General features: G+C 40.9%; 1 protein-coding gene across 2 annotated transcripts; it reads right to left on the bottom strand.

The window, feature by feature from the left end:
• Positions 1-85: 85 nt before the first annotated feature.
• On the bottom strand, positions 86-4,167 carry LOC117634555 (ATP synthase subunit beta, mitochondrial). 2 transcript variants are annotated; one of them, XM_034368715.1, is made up of 9 exons: positions 3,419-4,167; positions 2,783-2,858; positions 2,569-2,657; positions 2,319-2,436; positions 2,131-2,234; positions 1,863-2,021; positions 1,543-1,767; positions 1,148-1,459; positions 86-557 (listed from the first exon to the last, which is right to left on the bottom strand). In XM_034368715.1, exons 1-9 carry the CDS (start codon positions 3,902-3,904, stop codon positions 444-446), a joined length of 1,683 nt encoding a protein of 560 aa, XP_034224606.1. In that variant the 5' UTR covers positions 3,905-4,167; the 3' UTR covers positions 86-443. The 2 variants fall into 2 exon arrangements, with proteins under 2 accessions (XP_034224606.1, XP_034224612.1); XM_034368721.1 differs by lacking the exon at positions 2,131-2,234 and having other exon boundaries at positions 2,293-2,436; positions 3,419-4,004.
• Between the last annotated feature and the right edge of the window lie 13,527 nt (positions 4,168-17,694).

The raw sequence follows: 17,694 nt of genomic DNA, 5'->3' as shown, positions 1-17,694 counted from the left end.
AAATTATTTGCATATCGCAGCTAACCTAATCAGCCACTCGACAACTCCACGCAGTAAAACAAAACAAGGTATTATGCATATGAGGTACACAAGAAGCAAATTGGATAACAGCTAGGCATAGCCTGCAACTCTCAAGTAATTCACATGAACAAGGGTTTAACATCAATCGCATCCAATTTTTCTAAATAGAAAAGGAAAAAAAAAATTTACACGTCCTCTTTTTCTTTTTCCCCTTATTGAACAACAAGAAAAAAGGGGTTAGGCCCATTGGCTCCATTTCTCTCACACCCGGGAATATGCTTAAATCTGAAATGGAAAATGCTCATACACTTTGTTTCTCAAAAATGAAAATCCTGTCCGCTAGCAATGCCAGCTGCATCTAAATTATTTGGGTTTTTCGCAATTATCAAGATAAAAGGAACAGGTGAGATGGGGGAAGAAGATTAGGCAGCAGACTCCTTGGCAATCTTCTCAGCCTTAGCAATGACCTCCTCGATACCTCCAACCATGTAGAACGATTGTTCTGAAAGGTCATCGTACTTTCCATCCAACACTCCCTGTCAAAATAAAATAACAAAAACATAGCATGAATCACGCTCACTAGTCCTTATATCATCAAGTCAAAAACCGCCAAATTTAAACATTGGTACTATTCATGCATGCAGAAAATAGATGGGTGTAACTTAAGGGGGTGACTCGGTGGTAAGTAACATTGTTAACTCATGGCCTTTATTCTTGTGGAGAAAGAGAGAAATAAACTCAGATAGCATCAAGCATAGAATTAAATTATTAACAGATACCGAAAGGTCAACCAAAAACAAAAGTTGTCCTTATCCTGAATAAAATGATTATCAAAAGATAACAGAGATTAGAACAGACTTTGATGGACATAAAAAACCCCATCATCTATCATCCTGAATTTGGCAAACCTTAATTCTCCTGTTAATACTTTAATGACTCCATCATTTCAAAACATACATAATTAAATGTTATCGTAAAATATCATGGAAAACAAGAACTATATAATTAATAGCTTCTCCAAGAGAGGAATTCCACCAGTAACTGGGAAAATAATAAACAAAACTTCAATATCAGAAATGAGGAAACATGCAGACAGAACAGAGAGGGAGAGAGGAGGAAGGGATACCTGGAAGCTGGTAATGCTTTCTTTCAACTCCACGTATTTTCCAGGGGCACCAGTGAAAACCTCTGCAACATGGAACGGCTGGCTCAAGAAACGTTGAATTTTACGGGCACGGGCGACTGTCAACTTATCGTCTTCACTAAGCTCATCCATCCCCAAAATAGCAATAATATCTTGCAAATTCTTGTAATCTTGAAGAACCTTCTGGACACCACGAGCAGTGTTGTAGTGTTCCTCACCCAAAATATGAGGGGAGAGCATACGAGATGTGGAATCAAGGGGATCGACGGCAGGATAGATACCAAGCTCAGAGATCTGTTCATTTCAAAATGTCAACAAGGTTACTGAAAATATGGCATGGCAAGATAAACTGCAATTAATCCATGTAGATGTCAGACCTGTCGTGACAGCACAGTGGTGGCATCCAAATGAGCAAAGGTGGTGGCAGGAGCTGGATCTGTCAAGTCATCAGCAGGCACATAAATAGCTTGGACAGAAGTGATGGAACCCTTCTTGGTGGTAGTAATACGCTCTTGAAGACCTCCAAGATCAGTAGCTAAAGTAGGTTGGTATCCGACAGCAGATGGGATACGACCAAGCAAAGCAGACACCTCAGAGTTTGCCTGCAGGATGGGCCAGAAACAAACATAGCGTCACTAACAATATTCAATGTCTGAAGACATACAATCTTCAATAGTTCCTCAGCAACCACGCTTACTTGGGTAAAGCGGAAAATGTTGTCAATAAAGAGAAGCACATCTTGCCCTTCAGCATCACGGAAGTGTTCAGCCACAGTCAACCCAGTCAAACCAACACGAGCACGAGCACCAGGGGGCTCATTCATTTGACCGTACACTAGAGCACATTTGCTGTCAGCCTGATGAAAAAGAAAAGGAAGAAGAGTAAGTAAGCAATAACTTTCCAGAAAACACAGACAGTGATGAATGCGTAGAGAGAGGGTGGCAAGTGAAATGCAGTGTCTTTACCTGCTTTTCACCTAGCTTAATGACACCACTCTCAATCATTTCCCTGTACAAGTCATTACCCTCACGAGTACGTTCTCCAACACCGGCAAACACAGAGAAACCACCTGATCAATGAAAATAGATGTAAACAAACAATAACACGGACAAAACCAGCGTACTAACATGTATATATTTCGAAAAACTCTGACCATGAGCCTTTGCAACATTGTTGATAAGTTCCATAATAAGCACAGTTTTTCCTACACCAGCACCACCAAACAACCCAATCTTTCCTCCTCTTTGGTAGGGAGCAAGAAGATCTACAACCTGTATATGAAGCCAGTAATTTAGTAAACTGAATCTAGAGCACATAACATATACTTTAAAGGAAGGGAATACAGCAATTAGAGGATCAAATGCTATTACAAGTAAAGATAGTAGAGGTTAAAACCAATATACCTTGATTCCGGTAACAAGGATCTGCTGTTCAGTTGCTTGCTCAACAAAGGCAGGAGCTTCTCTATGGATGGGCAGAAAGTGATCGGTTTCTGTTGGAGTATTCACAAAGAAATTGTCAGAAACTTGCGTGGCATGTATTTGACATGTTGCAGTAAAATATTCACACAACTACTTAACCAAGTGATTTGTTTTTAAAGGTTTCTAAATTTCGTACTCATATCGCCTCTCTCATCAATGGGCTCTCCGATGACATTCATGATTCGACCAAGGGTAGCCCTACCAACAGGCACCTAAAAAGGCAAATAAATACCAAAATATAAGTCAGAATTCAAGGAAAAACAAATTTGAAAACTGAAACTAAATTCAAAAAAATAAACACATCAATTATAACAAAAAGAGTGCTGAATGATCAAGATTATAGATGAAAAATGGAAATGCCAAAGAAAATATCACAATTTGACCACATAAGATCCGAAGAAAATTAGCCAATGAAGACATGTTTAAATTTGATAGCTAACGGTCAATATATTACTTGAACCCTAAAAAGGACCTAAAATATTAAACCTTTGAACAGCAGAAGCCAGAAATGTAAATCACTCGGCAACGATTCTACTAAGAGAAAATGTACCGGAGAGAAAAACAATAATAACTTCCAGATCTGAAAACCCCAGCACCAATTCAGAAATCAATCAAAACGCAGAACATTCCCATCCATAAAAGCATCAAAGTCAGCAGTTTACCATCAAGCATAATGAAACCCTAACATTTCTCATCAAATCTAGTGACAATCATGGCCTAGGAGGTAAAATCAGTAAGCGCGGACCGGGAAACAATCGTATATATAGCTTACAGTGATGGGAGAACCAGTGTTGAGCACGCGCTGTCCTCTGACAAGCCCTTCAGTACCATCCATAGCAATGGTCCTGACCATGTTCTCGCCCAAGTGCTGAGCCACCTCAAGCACCAATCGGATCGAGTTGTCCAGCACTTCAAGTGCAGTCAAGATCGGGGGCAAGCCCTCCTCGAACCTCACATCGACAACGGCTCCGATCACCTGGCACACCTTCCCGATCGCGCCCTTCCCGGTGAATTCGTCGGTAATTTTTCCCTTCCCGGCGTCCTTACTTTTAGGGGATGATGACGCCGTCGTTGTCTCGGCAGCCGCGGCGGTGGCGTACTGGGCCACGCGGTTGAGGATGTAGCCATAAGGAGAAGCGCATCGAGACGATGGCGATGGGGATGCGATTCTAGGGTTAGGGCTTGAGATCGGAGATTTAGAAGGTGCTCGGCGTACGGAGGACCGGGCGAGAGAAGATAAGAGCCTTCGCGAAGCCATTTTGCTAGGGCTTCAGGTAGACAATGAGAGAGTAAAGAAGAGACTAGGGTTTGTGAAGCCAGGTGCAAATGCTATATGTACAGCTACTGAGCCCCAAAATGGGAATATTTTATTTACATTTTTTCCCTTTTTATCATTTTTTCTATTTTCCTATGATTCCATTTTTCATTTTGACCTTTTCGGCATCTCCGTGAGGATGGGTGGTGGAGGTTATAAGGTCGTTGCCAAACACTCCCTATGTTTCACTTTATTCTCTTTGTTTTTATTTTATTTTATTTATTTCCTGATAACGCTCTTTAATTTGATTTGATGTCGTGAAATGTATGGTGTATGCCAGTAAAACGCTCCGTCTCCCGCATCGGCGCTATCATGTTCAGGTCGTTTTGCGTTTGGTCTAATAATTACACATTTTACTATTTGCAACTTAATCGCAGACCCCCTCGCCTCGTGTGCTCATTCCACACTTCCAACAAACTAGGTAACAAACTACAAGAAAGTCAAAATGTTTTTAGACACCATTGTTGATTCAAGTTTGATAGTATTACTGATTAAAATGCGAAAATAAAAAATATATATTGTTACCAAACTAAGGGGTGTATTCAATTGAGATTTTAAAAGATTTTAACGAAGTTTAAAAGTGTATTTAATCACGATTTTATAGAAATCTATACCATTTTTGGTGTATTCAATTCAGACTTTTTAAACTCCATTCAAATTTAGATGTATTCAATCACAATTTTAAAAGACTTTATAAAAGTTCGAGTGTATTCAAAACCTTATAAATTTTTTTTAAAGGAAATACAAAAATTGGTGGATTTCGTTTGATTCTATACTATTTTAGGCCATAATAATGCTACTCTTACAATATTTTCATACCACCTTATGTGGCAGTTGAGATGAACATCCGTATCAATTAAAATGATTTGTGGTTTTGTTCACCCATTTTGTGTTTGTTCCTGTGATGGAAGGGTAAAATTTCTCATTGCCTTGAAAACCATTGACTGGTCAACAAGTTAACTTTCTTTAGTGTGCGAGCGTGCCACTGCTAGCAATAAAAATCCTAGCTGACTTCTTGAAAATAGATAACTTGCTCCCCAAGTTACTGATTTCTAAACAAACGATTGTGAATTTGGGTGAGAAATATCTCCCAAGTAAGTGCTTTTCCTGCCTCAGACTGGTGAAGACTTCATAATTTTTCACAGTACAATGTTGGTAGTTCTTGCCAGAATAGATAGTGAAAAAATGGATTGTTTTCAGGCGAAACTGACTTTTACAAAACTCTACAGTAAAAAACCAACTCCAGAAAGACAAAATGAAGGCTAGACTTCCATTTCTGTCTAGACAGAAGCTTCTGATTCAGGCTAGATTGGGTATGCATGTGCTGGACTAAACTGTCAGCAACTTCAACCGTCGAGTTTCAACTATAAATCGGTACCAACGTTTGAGTTTGGCAGAGCTTCAATCAATTTCAAGTCCTGGAAGGCTCTTTGAATAGGCAAAATTGGAATCCTCTTCAGTCTGGAAAGGGCAGAAGTGGCTGGACTTAATGATTACTGAGCTGGAACTGCACTGCAGTACCTGTTCTGCTTGATCAAGGCTCTCCATAAATTTGTTGAGGTTTTCATATTTATAAAAACTCGGACTCTGCTTGATTTGGCTTGTGCTGAACCAAATTTGTAACGAGATAAATCTCGCTTTGAATGACTATTTCTCTGAAACTGAACTGAAGTTAGAGATTCTGGATTATAGCTAACTTCTTTCTTGTGGCTCAATGAGCTTTAGGTTGCTTCAGTGTGTTTGAAGGTTCTCAGAGATCAAGTGATCATTTTGAGTTTTTGTCTTTTGACTTTTTTAGTTGTTTGATTGATTCTGTGTGTGCTCTGTTCACCTTCTCTTACATTTATAAGAAATGTTTTGGAACGGGGCTTATTACTTTTAATAATGGACGCAAAATTTCTTAAAAGATCTTTCATTTTAAAATGTAAAGATTAAAAAAAAAAAAAAAAGGTTTTTATCAATTCTGGCAGATAAGCCCTCAATGGTCAGTTCTTAAGACAATCACTTCCCTGTTTTTCTTGAAAGAGAACCTAACCTCTCTTTAATTCCAACTGCCAAATGTGATGGTTAGTTTGATTTTCCAGTTTTGAACAATTCCATGTTTCCTGTTTATCTTTTTCTAGAAAAAGATAACCTTCGTATCCCTTGAAAGATGATGCCTTCTTTGGAGTATAAACAATATCTTTGAACATATATATAAAGGGATTTGATCTTCTGGTGGCAGAGATTCAGAGATGTCCCTTCTTTTTGCCTGCCTTTGTCAACTCTTTATCAACCCGGTTGAAATTGCTGACTTTTCAAAGTTCAGGCAGTCACGTGGGTTAGCCTCCAATTTTGGGCCTTTTCTTATCTTTTAATCATGCTAAGCCCAGTTTGAGTTTTGAAACTGTGGGCTGATTTTCCTTTTTTCGAAGCTCAAATGACAGATTCTCGGTTGGTCCTTCTTGGATTTGGGCTTTTAAATTCAATTTCAAATGAAAAGCCCAAATCTGGTTGGGTCATGAGATTGCTTTATTATTCTGGGTTTCCAGTGTTGGGTTGAGTGTATAACTTTGGCCCATTTATCTAGGGATTGCTGGTGGCTGTCAAATTTTGCCATGGGCTTTTGATATTTAGACTGGGTATGCCAAATTTAGGCCCAAACAGGCTTTATTCCCCTTTTATTTATTAATTAATGTGGTTGTCCACCTAAGCTGTTGTAGGGGCTTTTTTTCCGCCAGCTACAAATGGGTATGGGTCTGGGCTGTTATAAAGAGCTAAATGTGTGAAATTACCCCTTGAGTCTGAGTTCAATGATCAAACCCCAAGAGCGTTTCGAAAGGGTAGCTGAGTCTTATTGCTTACAGATAAATTCTTGGCTTTGCATGAGAAGCTTGTGGCATGGGTGCTGAGCATTCATGAGTGTAGCATGAGAGAGAGAGAAAGAGCTGTGATTTCCTATGAGAAACAGAGGTTTAAAGCAAGAGAAAAGAGATTCTAAAGGGGTTCGTTGAAGAGAGAGAGAGATGAGAAGTGAGTGGTTTGAGCAATTTTTTGGCAGCCTGAAAAAAGCTTGGTCAGACTCTGTAATGGCTAGACATAGGAGAAAAAGAGAAGCAATAGAAGAACATGGCTTGAAATCGAAGGGTTCCAAGGATGAGAGGTAAAGCTTGCTCTTTCTGGATGTATTTATCGGAAAGAGAGGAAGAAGATAAAAGCATGGGTGACTTTAACAGATTTCCAGCAGCTTGACGAAAGCTTCATCAGGCTCTTGGGTTGCTTGACAGAAGAGAAAACAGGAAGATATGAAGGAATATGGCTCAAAATTGAAAAGTGTTCCAGGGATGAGATGTGATGTTTACTCTCTCTGGATGTGGGTTTTGGGATAGAGATGAAGAAGATGGAAGAACAAAGCATGAAATTGAAGGGTTCCATAGGGGATGCTTGCCTTCGATCAGTTGTTTTTGATGGGTAGAAAGTGGCTCCTTTCGTGGCTTTGTTTTCCAGCCAAATGCTAGGGCTTTTGCTGCTTCTTTTTCTAATTGTATGGGCCTTCTAAGACAAAATGTTGATTTATCAAATAAATGGGTTAACCTTATCAAGTGTTGGGCAATTTTGGTTGAAGTATGAGCTATTTTCTCTTTTGTGCTCGCCCACATGTTTGGCCCTAAGAAATGAGCTTGAGTTTCGAGGCTCCCAGGCAAACCGGGAATTCCATTTCTCGGCCCATCAATGGGCCTCATGACAATTCATTACTGTCCATACCACAACTCACTCAAGCAAGCCCCGGGCATTTGAGTGGCTTGGGCCCACTTAAGCTTGTAGCGTGGTTGGGTGTGAAATAATGATTTCTTGCTTGACATGACATGTTGCTTGGCGTGCTTTAATTTTATAGTCCTTGAAGAGGGACACGATGCTTAATTGGCATGGGCTTGTAAAGCCGGTGTATTTTATAATATTTATCTCAATTCCTAGCATGACGGATTATTTATTTGGCATGGCACGTGGACTGTGACTTGTGCATGGCGGACTTTCGTGTGCTCCAAATTGGGTCTTTTCTTAATAAGGTGTCGTATTGGGCCGGGAATTTATTCGGGCCCAACCGTAGATTTTTTGGACCTCAACAGCTGTCACACAATGTGATATGAGAATGTGATATAAAAATGTGGTAAGAGTAGCATTACTCTTTAGGCCATGACAAATCTTTGCTTTTCCCCATAGATTTTGTATTCTCAATATATGATTTCACCACTTTTACTACCACCATCTTATCGTGGCTATCATCACTGTTGTAGCCACCATCATTGCTGCCCCCGCCCCCACTGACATTGTCACCGCCCCCAGCACCACCCCTACTACAACCTCATCGTCACCACTACCATCGCCACCACCACAACCACCCCCATTATCAGCCCCACCATCACCCACACCATCACCACGCCTCAAATCAATATCACCGCCACCACCACCACCTACTCCACCACATGACTCTCATCGCCCCCACCACTACCACCCCCACCACCACCCATAAACCACCAACACCACCACCACCACCATCACCCCCTAAACCCTTTGTATTTTTTTTGGGCTATAAATTCCATAAAACCCAATAAAACTCTAACAAACTCAATTAAAATATATACACAAATTAGTCAAAATCTATGTGGAGTTTGTAGAATTCAGTCAAACTCAATTAAACTCCATCAACTTTATAACTCTTTTAAATCAAAATTGAATACATCCCCGTAAATGTAAGAGAATCACGTAATTCTTATGTTATAATCACATTTTTTATTATTGACAAAAAAATATTCCCTTGTTTATTAAAATAATCAAATAGATAAATCATTTGAATTGAATAAACAACGTAAATATTTGACGTGTGAACAAAATCAAAGCAAAAGATTTCGATATTGAATTTAATGATTGTAATAACCCAAAACAAAATATCTAAAAAAGTAACACAATATCTAAAAAGTATGATTAATATATTCTAGCAAAAAGACGATTTTGCCCTCGCATTATTTAATAGGAAAAAAGTTTACTTTTTGATCGAGAAAGAATTTGGCAATTCCGCTTACGCCGTTGCGTAGAGCACGGCGAAACGAGTCCGTAGACACAGAGTAGACTCGAATCGAAGTTGTAACGAAGAAAATACGGTCAAAATACCGCGAAGGGCAAAATGGTAATTTGGGAAAAAGTCAGATTTTTATCTCTTCTCTCTCTCTCTTCCCCGTCAGTTTCTCTCTCCTCTCTCTCTCTCCTCCCGCGCGACTCCTCCCCCGACCTCCGCCCCTTCTCGTCGCTACTCCGGCCACCACAGGCCGGCTTGATCTCCGCCATGGGTACCGACGGAACCGTCACACCCTCGCAGTTCTTCCCCGACCGATCTCAGCCACGGCGCCCCTCGGAGTTCGCCGGAAACTGGCGAAAACCGCCGGTTTCCAGTCGAAACTTCATCTCATTCGATCTCCTTCGTTTCTCCACCAAATCATTCGAGTAAGGTATGGATCCTCAGCTATTTTTCGTGCTCCAACTGATGGATGTATGGGTTTTGATCAATTTCGCCTCTCGATCACTCGATTTTCAACTTGAAAATTGGCCAAACTTCGGCCGCTGTGATCGGCCACTTTCGGCCACTTTTTGGGGTATGTCCAAGAACAAAAGTGACTCCAAATGGGGTGTCTTACCTAGGATAGAAGTTTGGAGTCTCGGTTCCGAGATTTTCCGACCACCCGGTATCGCTTTGGACAACCAATCTGCCCGCACGTGTGGCGGCGCATGGGTGAGGGTGGTGAAGTGATTCTATGCAGTTTTGCGATCCTCGTGTTGTCACAAGCGCGTAGGATTTCGCGGACCTCGATTTGGAGTCCGTTTGACCCCCGAAAGAATTTTCCATATCGCGCGATCCTTGGGTGCAGTGTCGTCAAATTGTTGGATCGCACTCAATTTTGGCTATGTCGTTCTACATGATTTCAGGATCATGTAGGATTCGACGGATTGCGAATCGGAGTCCCGGATACTTCGAAATCGCGAACCCTGGGGCTAAGGTTTGGATTTTAAGCGATAACGCGATTTTGGGTAATCCGACCTTCTGTTTCGGACCAAACTCGCGAAACATGGTTCATTCTCTGTGAGGAACGTTTAGAGAATCCCAGACTGGCCATCGGAGATCGTGGACCCCACGGGGTCCCGGATCGGCCGGTCTGACGGTTTATCGTTTAGTAAAGTTTCGGGTCTTTGATCTTGAATACGTTTTATTATGGTTTCGAGCATGATTAGTACAGTAATAGTTCTAAAAATCGGTGCTGCTTATTTACAGAGTTATAAAAACAGTGTTTGATGTTTGAATCAGATGAGATAGCAGCACAATTTGAGATTACAGTTATTAATCAGATTTTTCTAAAGGAATTTATTTCAAAACCACCACGTACCCATTTTTATTTGGTGATTACCCACAGTTGGACCGATGTCTACGGACATCTAGTCCGATTTCAGTTTATGTCAGTGCACTTGACTTTGCCTCACGAGTTTCGGGGACGCTCGGACCGTGAGTGCCGGGATTTGCGGCTCGGCAGACTTGGTGTCCCGAGACCTGCCAGGATTGCGGCTCGGCTGACTCTGTGTCCCCGAGACCTGCCAGGATTGCGGATCAGGCTGACTGCGGTCCCCTGTATCTTGCCAGAGCGGCTCGAGTCGACTTGGTGTCATCGAGACCTGCCGGCGGATCAGGCTGACCATAGTCCCCTGAATCCTGTCAGTTTGCGGCTCGAATAGACTGCATGTCGTCCGAGACCTGCCAGGGGAATTGACGAATTTACAGGGGTACATCTAGGTGGTAGTTTTAAAAGGAATTTTAGTACCTTTATAAAATTATTGCTTTCAGAAATTTTATATCAATTTTCTTAATATTCGTGCCCGATTCATATATGCATACATACAGATACATATACCTGTTGATTTAAATGCTTTATATTGAATGCGGATGAACCTTAGGTTTATATATATATATATATATATTTAGAGGAATACCTTATATTAAACACAGTTGAACTTTAGTTTTATTTATCAAATTATTTTTACCATGGGGGTTATTACGATTATAAACTGTTTTCAAGAACATTATTTTGTCCACTCACATTTTCAACTTATTTTTCGCCCCCAGGCTGTAGAAGTGCGCAGGCATCCACCACTGGGCCACTCCTAGCTTCCGCGCCATCAAGAAACGTAGGGTTTTGTTGGAAAGTCTTTGAAATCTTGTAAATTGTTAGAAATGCTCTGATATCTAGTTTTAGTAGGAAACCTGAACTGGTGATTGTTTGATTGGATTATTCTGGCAGTTGGTGTGAAATTATGTGCTTGTTTGACAGGTGGAAGATTTTAGGTTTGGACAAAATACAGGGGAAACTCTGCCGAATTTTCGGCAGGAGTCTAAGGGAAATTTTAAAAGTAGTTACAACGAGAATGGTAAAAAGGTCTTTTGTGCCCGACATTCGCTAGGTGTCGGACACGCACAGGACTTGGCTCGAATTCCAAAGTGGAATTGGAATCGGGTCCTGTCAATTTGGTATCAGAGCATAGGTTTTACTTCTTGTAGACTTCGCACTCAGTGCATCCTCGTTTTCTTTTCACATTGGGCCCTAATGGTGGTGGTGTCCGTAGGGAAATTAGACAGTTAGCCCGACGAAAAGGGATGAGATTCCCAGGTCGGACAGGAACTGCACCGGTATCTGAACCAGTAGAGTAATCTTTTGTTAAAGGCTCGTCAGGAGCCGTACCTACTGTAACAAGTAGGCAGGGAGATCCTAACGTCCAGTAGACCTTGGAGCTGTTAGCTCAGGCCTTAGCCAGCCAGAGATCCATCCATGAGATAGGTGGATCAAGCAAAAAGGATTGAGGGCTATAACTTTGGATAATGGTGGTATCCATGAGGATTGAACTGAAAGGAATAGAGCATATCTTGGAGGTCATAGTTGCTCCACAGAATAGTAGGGTATTGGTGGGACTCGGTGAAGAAGTAATACTAGGACCTTTTGACTAGTAAGTGACAGGTAATTTAGAGCCACACTGGATAGTCAGCACTATCCACCAGTCTACAGAATGTGTGGATGTAGGAGTTTTTGCAGCTGGATAGGGAATAATGACTGGATTAGAATACGAGAAAAAGGTTTCACATATTGTTTCATACTAGTAGAGATTGAAAGTAAGAGGTAGCACCATGTTATGATGAGGTTAAAGGCCTCCATCCGAGGTATTGTGATCAGTTAGCAGTTGATTAACTTGGGTGACGTGGTGAATTCTATGCAAAGTATTTTGACATAGGTGATACTAGTCAGGGAATGGTTAAGAGAGGTAACTACAGTTGTGATTACAGTTCCAGGTCACAGAATGACCGCAATTATGGAGGTCTGGATTTAGTTCCAGTGAAGGTACCAGCCAGGATAGTAGTTTTGGAAATCGTTCTAGGGCTGGTGTAGCTAGAAGTTTTAGAAGACAGTTGTTGTCAAGATCTAACAGGAGAAGTTGCCCTAATGCACCAGGATGGTAGGTACTGTTCCGGGCCTTGATAGTGGAATACTACTAGAGGATATTACTTTGGATAGTCTGGATTTGTTTTCAAAAGGGTTGTCGTTGTTCCTTCAGCATAGAAGAGCATTGCTGCAACGAAACAAGCATACAAGGTAAATTACAGGAAACACTACAGTCTATGGAGGCTTTGTTTAGTGGTGGGCTTAAATCAGTGTGGCTAGTTGAGGAAGTAGTCAGCCGAGGGGACGTGGTGGCAGTTTTGGGGCCACTGTTAGACGGTATAACATGTTTCAGCAGGAAGCATATGCATTACCTACTGTAATCACAAATTGAATCCCCTTCGGCATGATTGACTGAATGACATCTTAGGGTTAGATTGATTGGCCAGATATCGTACCCTAGAGTTACTTTCTCATAGGAAGACCGGGTTTATTCGTGAGCTTGCTCCAGGAATGGAGCCTATTTCTTGGGTAAAGTACAGTATGGAATGACATCAGCAAGTTGAAGGAGTTAAAGATTCAATTGCAGGAATTGAGAACGAAGAGGTTCGTTCAGCTTAGTTTTTCTCATTGAAGGACTCTAGTGTTATTTAAGGAAGGAGATGTCATCATGAGGTTAATAAGCTAAAGAGATTTTCTAATTGATGGACTCGAGATAGCTGGATAAGATCGCAGTACAGAAAATAGATATCCATGGTATCACAGTAAGGAATTGTTTAATAAGCTAAAGAGATTTTCTAAAAAGTGACCTGAGGTTTGGATAACTTCAGTTACAAGTTAGAAAGGAGTATGTACCTAAAACAGCGTGTTGAATGAGGTAGGGGCACTCTGAGTTCCTGGTCATGATATAAAGAATTAAGGAATGTGCCAGTTGTATTTTGGACCCCCCTTGAACAGAGTGTTTGGGCAGTATGGAGATCGCTTCGTGGCTGTGTGCCTAGATGACATTTTGGTGTATTCTAAGAGCCAGAAGGCACATATGAAGTGGTTGAACGTTGGGTTGTGGACTCTGAAAAGGCGGGAACCTTATGCCAAACTCAGCAAGCGTTCATGTTGGGTTGACAGGGTGAGTTTCTTGGGACACATAATTTCTACTGAGGGTATTTTTGGTTGATCTTCAGAGGATTGAAGCAGTAGTACATTCGGCTTCGGCCGATCAGTGCGACTGAGGTACAGAATGTTTTCTTCAGTAAGCCGATTATTATTGTAGCTCTGTGGAAGGGCTATCCACCATGGCGACACTACTCATTTCTTTGGCAAAGAAAGAAGTTAAGTTGGTGGGATCAAACAAGTGTGAAGAAGGTTACGGTAACTCAAGAACAGGCCAACTACTACTTCGATTTCAGTACTGCAGGAGGTTAGTGGGTACTTAATGTGCTACAGTGTTGTTGGCAATAAGAATTGAGGTTTGCGCTGATACAGTATGATAGAGTGAGCGCTTATGCGCCTCGACAACTGAAGAAGCATAAATCGAAGTATTTTATTCATGATTTGGAACGGGTTACAGTAATTTTGGTTTAGTAAGTTAGTGATAGTATTTTTATGAGGAAGTATGCCCGATCTTTACAGATCACAAAGGATTACCATATGTCCTTATACAGGAGGAAGTAAAATTGAGGCAGAGAAAATGGTCAGAGCTAACAAAAAGATTAGGACTACATCGCTGAATATCATCCAAGACAAGTTAATGTGGTTATAGATACACTTAGTATGAAATTCTCATGAGCAGTGGCTTATCTCCGAGGGAGATAGTTCTCAGTGATGGTAGGACAAAAGTTGAGCTGGATATGGATAATCAGGAAACACTGTTAGCCACTTTTCAGGAAAGATCAGTGCTAAGAACTCAAATATTCGCAGGATACTTTCAGGATCTTGAGTTGACTCCTACGAGAAAAAGTTGAATCATATGATATGGAAAGTGAAGTTTCAAAATAGAGGTGGCTTCTTATGATGAAAAAAAAAAAACAGTGGAGTTTGTCAGTAAGTGATAGCTGAGCAACAGAAATCATCGAGGTTCTTGCAACCATTTCCAATTTCTGAAGGGAAGCGGGAGCAACTTACGATAGAGTTTGTGTTTAGCCTCCTTGAACATAGAGAAAGCAGAATGGGTATAGGAAATTAGGGGATCAATTCAGCAAGTCTGTTTTATTTCTACCAGTAAGAGTCAAGTTTAGTCTGAACAAACCGGCAAAGATTTTCATAACTAAGATCGTGAGACTTTATGGAATACCAGTCCCTATGGTTTTAGATCAATAAACCCAGGTTACGTTCAGGTTGGACTCAGCTACAAGAAGCTTTTGGGACCTGATTACACTTTAATACTGCAATTTACCCCCAGACAGATGATCAGCTTGAGAGAAGGATTCAAACTTTAGAAGGGTTGTTGAGACGTGGTATCATGCAGTTTCAAAGTGATTGGAGTGAAAAGTTACCACTTTGAGAGTGTATGCCTTAAATGACAGTTGTCAGACTTCCTTGGATTACAAATCTAAAATTTGCTATTGGTATCTATAACTGAGATGTTTCCAATAGATACCTTATACGAGACATAGTATAGACCACCCAAGTATGAAAATGGAATGGTAAGCAAAGTTTAGCGATATCAGAAAGTGTTGAAGGAAATAAAGAGCCTTATTGGATTAATCAGTAAAAGACTCAAGTGACCCGGATTGATAAAAAAGTTATGCAGATACTAGGAGAAAGATCTTCAGTGGGTATTCTTCAACCTTTATTGCCTTAAGAAGGTGTAGTGAGATTTAAGGAAGCAAGGGAGTCAAATCCTAGCTATATCAGACCCAATGAGATTATAGAATGTGTGGGAAAATATCAGTTCAAATTTTGAATTGAGAAGTGTTTAACTTTTAGTGAAAAAGACTATGTGGTAACCCGAGTTGTAGATACAGGAGCAGTTCCCCCCCTCCTTGAATGACAAGGAAGTAAATTTCGAGGACCAAATTTTTATTAGGGGGTAAATTGTAATAACTAGGGGTGGGCACGGTTCGGTTTGGATCGATTTTTGCCTCAAATTAGAACCTATCTGGTACTATTCATGCAGTTTGGTTCGGTTCGGTTTTAATTAAAAAAATTCAAAAATTGTCCGATTCGGTTTGAACCGGTTTCGGTCCGATTCCGGTTCCAATTCTGTTTTGAACCGGATTATAAAAATTATTTTTTAAAATTATTTTGTAATACAATTCTCAACTGAAATATTATTTTTTTACTTGAAAATTAACAAATTATTCAATTTCATATAAAAAATAAATATTAAAGTGAGAAAAGAGAGATATTTTGACATTGAACTTGGATAAATATTAAGTTTTTTTTAGTGAAATTAAAAATATAGCATTAAATATAAATATATATTGAAATTATATATTTTTTTAGTTTCACCGGTTCGGTTCGGCCCGGTTCGGTTTTTGATGACATGGAATCGGATCCGAAACCGGTCCAAACCGGTCCGGTTCGGTTTTTGACCGGTTTTTGACTTTTTGGTCAACTCTATTTTTTTCCGGTTTAGTTCAGTGTGGTTCGGTTCGGATTTTCAGTTTGTCGGTTTGAGTGCCCACCCCTAGTAATAACCCAAAACAAAATATCTAAAAAGGTAACAAAATATCTAAAAAGTAGGATTAATATATTCTAGCAAAAAGACGATTTTGCCATCGCATTATTTAATAGGAAAAAAGTTAACTTTTTGATCGAGAAAGAATTTGGCAATTCCGCTTACGCCGTTGCGTAGACCACGGCGAAACGAGTCCGTAGACACGGAGTAGACTCGAATCAGAGTTGTAACGAAGAAAATACGGTCAAAATATCGCGAAGGGCAAAATGGTAATTTAGGAAAATGTCAGATTTCTATCTCTTCTCTCTCTCTCTCTCTTCCCCGTCAGTTTCTCCCTCCTCCTGCGCGACTCCTCCCCCGACCTCCGCCCCTTCTCGTCGCCACTCCGGCCACCACAGGCCGGCTTGATCTCCGCCGTGGGTACCGACGGAACCGTCACACCCTCGCCGTTCTTCCCCGACCGATCTCAGCCACGACGCCCTCGGAGTTCGCCGGAAACTGGCGAAAACCGCCGGTTTCCAGTCGAAACTTCATCTCCTTCGATCTCCTTCGTTTCTCCACCAAATCATTCGAGTAAGGTATGGATTCTCAGCTATTTTTCGTGCTCTAACTGATGGATGTATGGATTTTGATCGATTTCACCTCTCGATCACTCGATTTTCAACTTGAAAATTGGCCAAACTTCGGCCGTCGTGATCGGCCATTTTCGGCCACTTTTTGGCGTATGTCCAAGAACAAAAGTGACTTCAAATGGGGTGTTTTACCTAGGATAGGAGTTTGGAGTCTTGGTTCCGAGATTTTCCGACCACCCGGTATCGCTTTGGACACCAATCTGCCCGCGCCTGTGGCTGTGCGTGGGTGAGGATGGTGAAGTGATTCTGTGCAGTTTTATGATCCTCGTGTTGTCACGAGCGCGTAGGATTTCGCGGACCTCGATTTGGAGTCCGTTTGAGCCCCGAACGAATTTTCCATATCGCGCGATCCTTGGGTGCAGTGTCATCAAATCGTTGGATCGCACTCAATTTTGGATATGTCGTTCTATATGATTTCAGGATCGTGTAGGATTCGACGGATTGCGAATCGGAGTCCCGGATACTCCGAAATCCCGAACCCTGGGTCTAGGGTTTGGATTTTAAGCGATAACGCGATTTTGGCTAATCCGACCGTCTGTTTCGGACCAAACTCGCGGAACATGGTTCTTTCTCTGTGGGGAACCTTTAGAGAATCCCAGATTGGCCATCGGAGATCGTGGACCCCACGGGGTCCAGGATCGGCCGGTCTGACGGTTTATCGTTTAGTAAAGTTTGGGGTCTTTTAAGATCATTCAAAATTGTCTAAAAGATTAAGTGGGCATAGGATTGACTGTAAAAATGAGTGCACGTATTTCTATAAGCCGGGGGCAGAGTGTTTAATTTAATTCTTTTATTGAGCAGTTTATTAATTTAATATTTATGGTTAATCAGGCATCGGAGGCCAGACTGAGCCCAGGAGGGACCTTCAAGAGGTCCAGCTAGCTCGGACAAGCAGTGAGTGGACTTTCTTTCATAACTGATTTTATATAAATGAGTTATATAAATGATTTATATGAATGAGTTTACATAAATGATTTTATATTGATTTTATATAAATAAGTTTTTATAAATGAGTTTCTCTGAATGAATTTCATT

The sequence above is a fragment of the Prunus dulcis genome, chromosome 1 (genome assembly GCF_902201215.1).
Source record: "Prunus dulcis chromosome 1, ALMONDv2, whole genome shotgun sequence".
Taxonomy (NCBI): Eukaryota; Viridiplantae; Streptophyta; class Magnoliopsida; order Rosales; family Rosaceae; genus Prunus; species Prunus dulcis.
This window is presented reverse-complemented; position numbering and strand designations above follow the sequence as displayed.

What these genes read in the sequence shown, in the direction of transcription:
- LOC117634555 (XM_034368715.1), bottom strand. Translation starts at nt 3,904, where the DNA reads ATGGCTTCGCGAAGGCTCTTATCTTCTCTCGCCCGGTCCTCCGTACGC. An exon ending in TGATGAGAGAGGCGATATGA is followed by an intron (nt 2,658 to 2,782) that starts GTACGAAATTTA and finishes ATACTCCAACAG; the next exon opens with AAACCGATCACTTTCTGCCC. An exon ending in TCCTTGTTACCGGAATCAAG is followed by an intron (nt 2,437 to 2,568) that starts GTATATTGGTTT and finishes CTTCATATACAG; the next exon opens with GTTGTAGATCTTCTTGCTCC.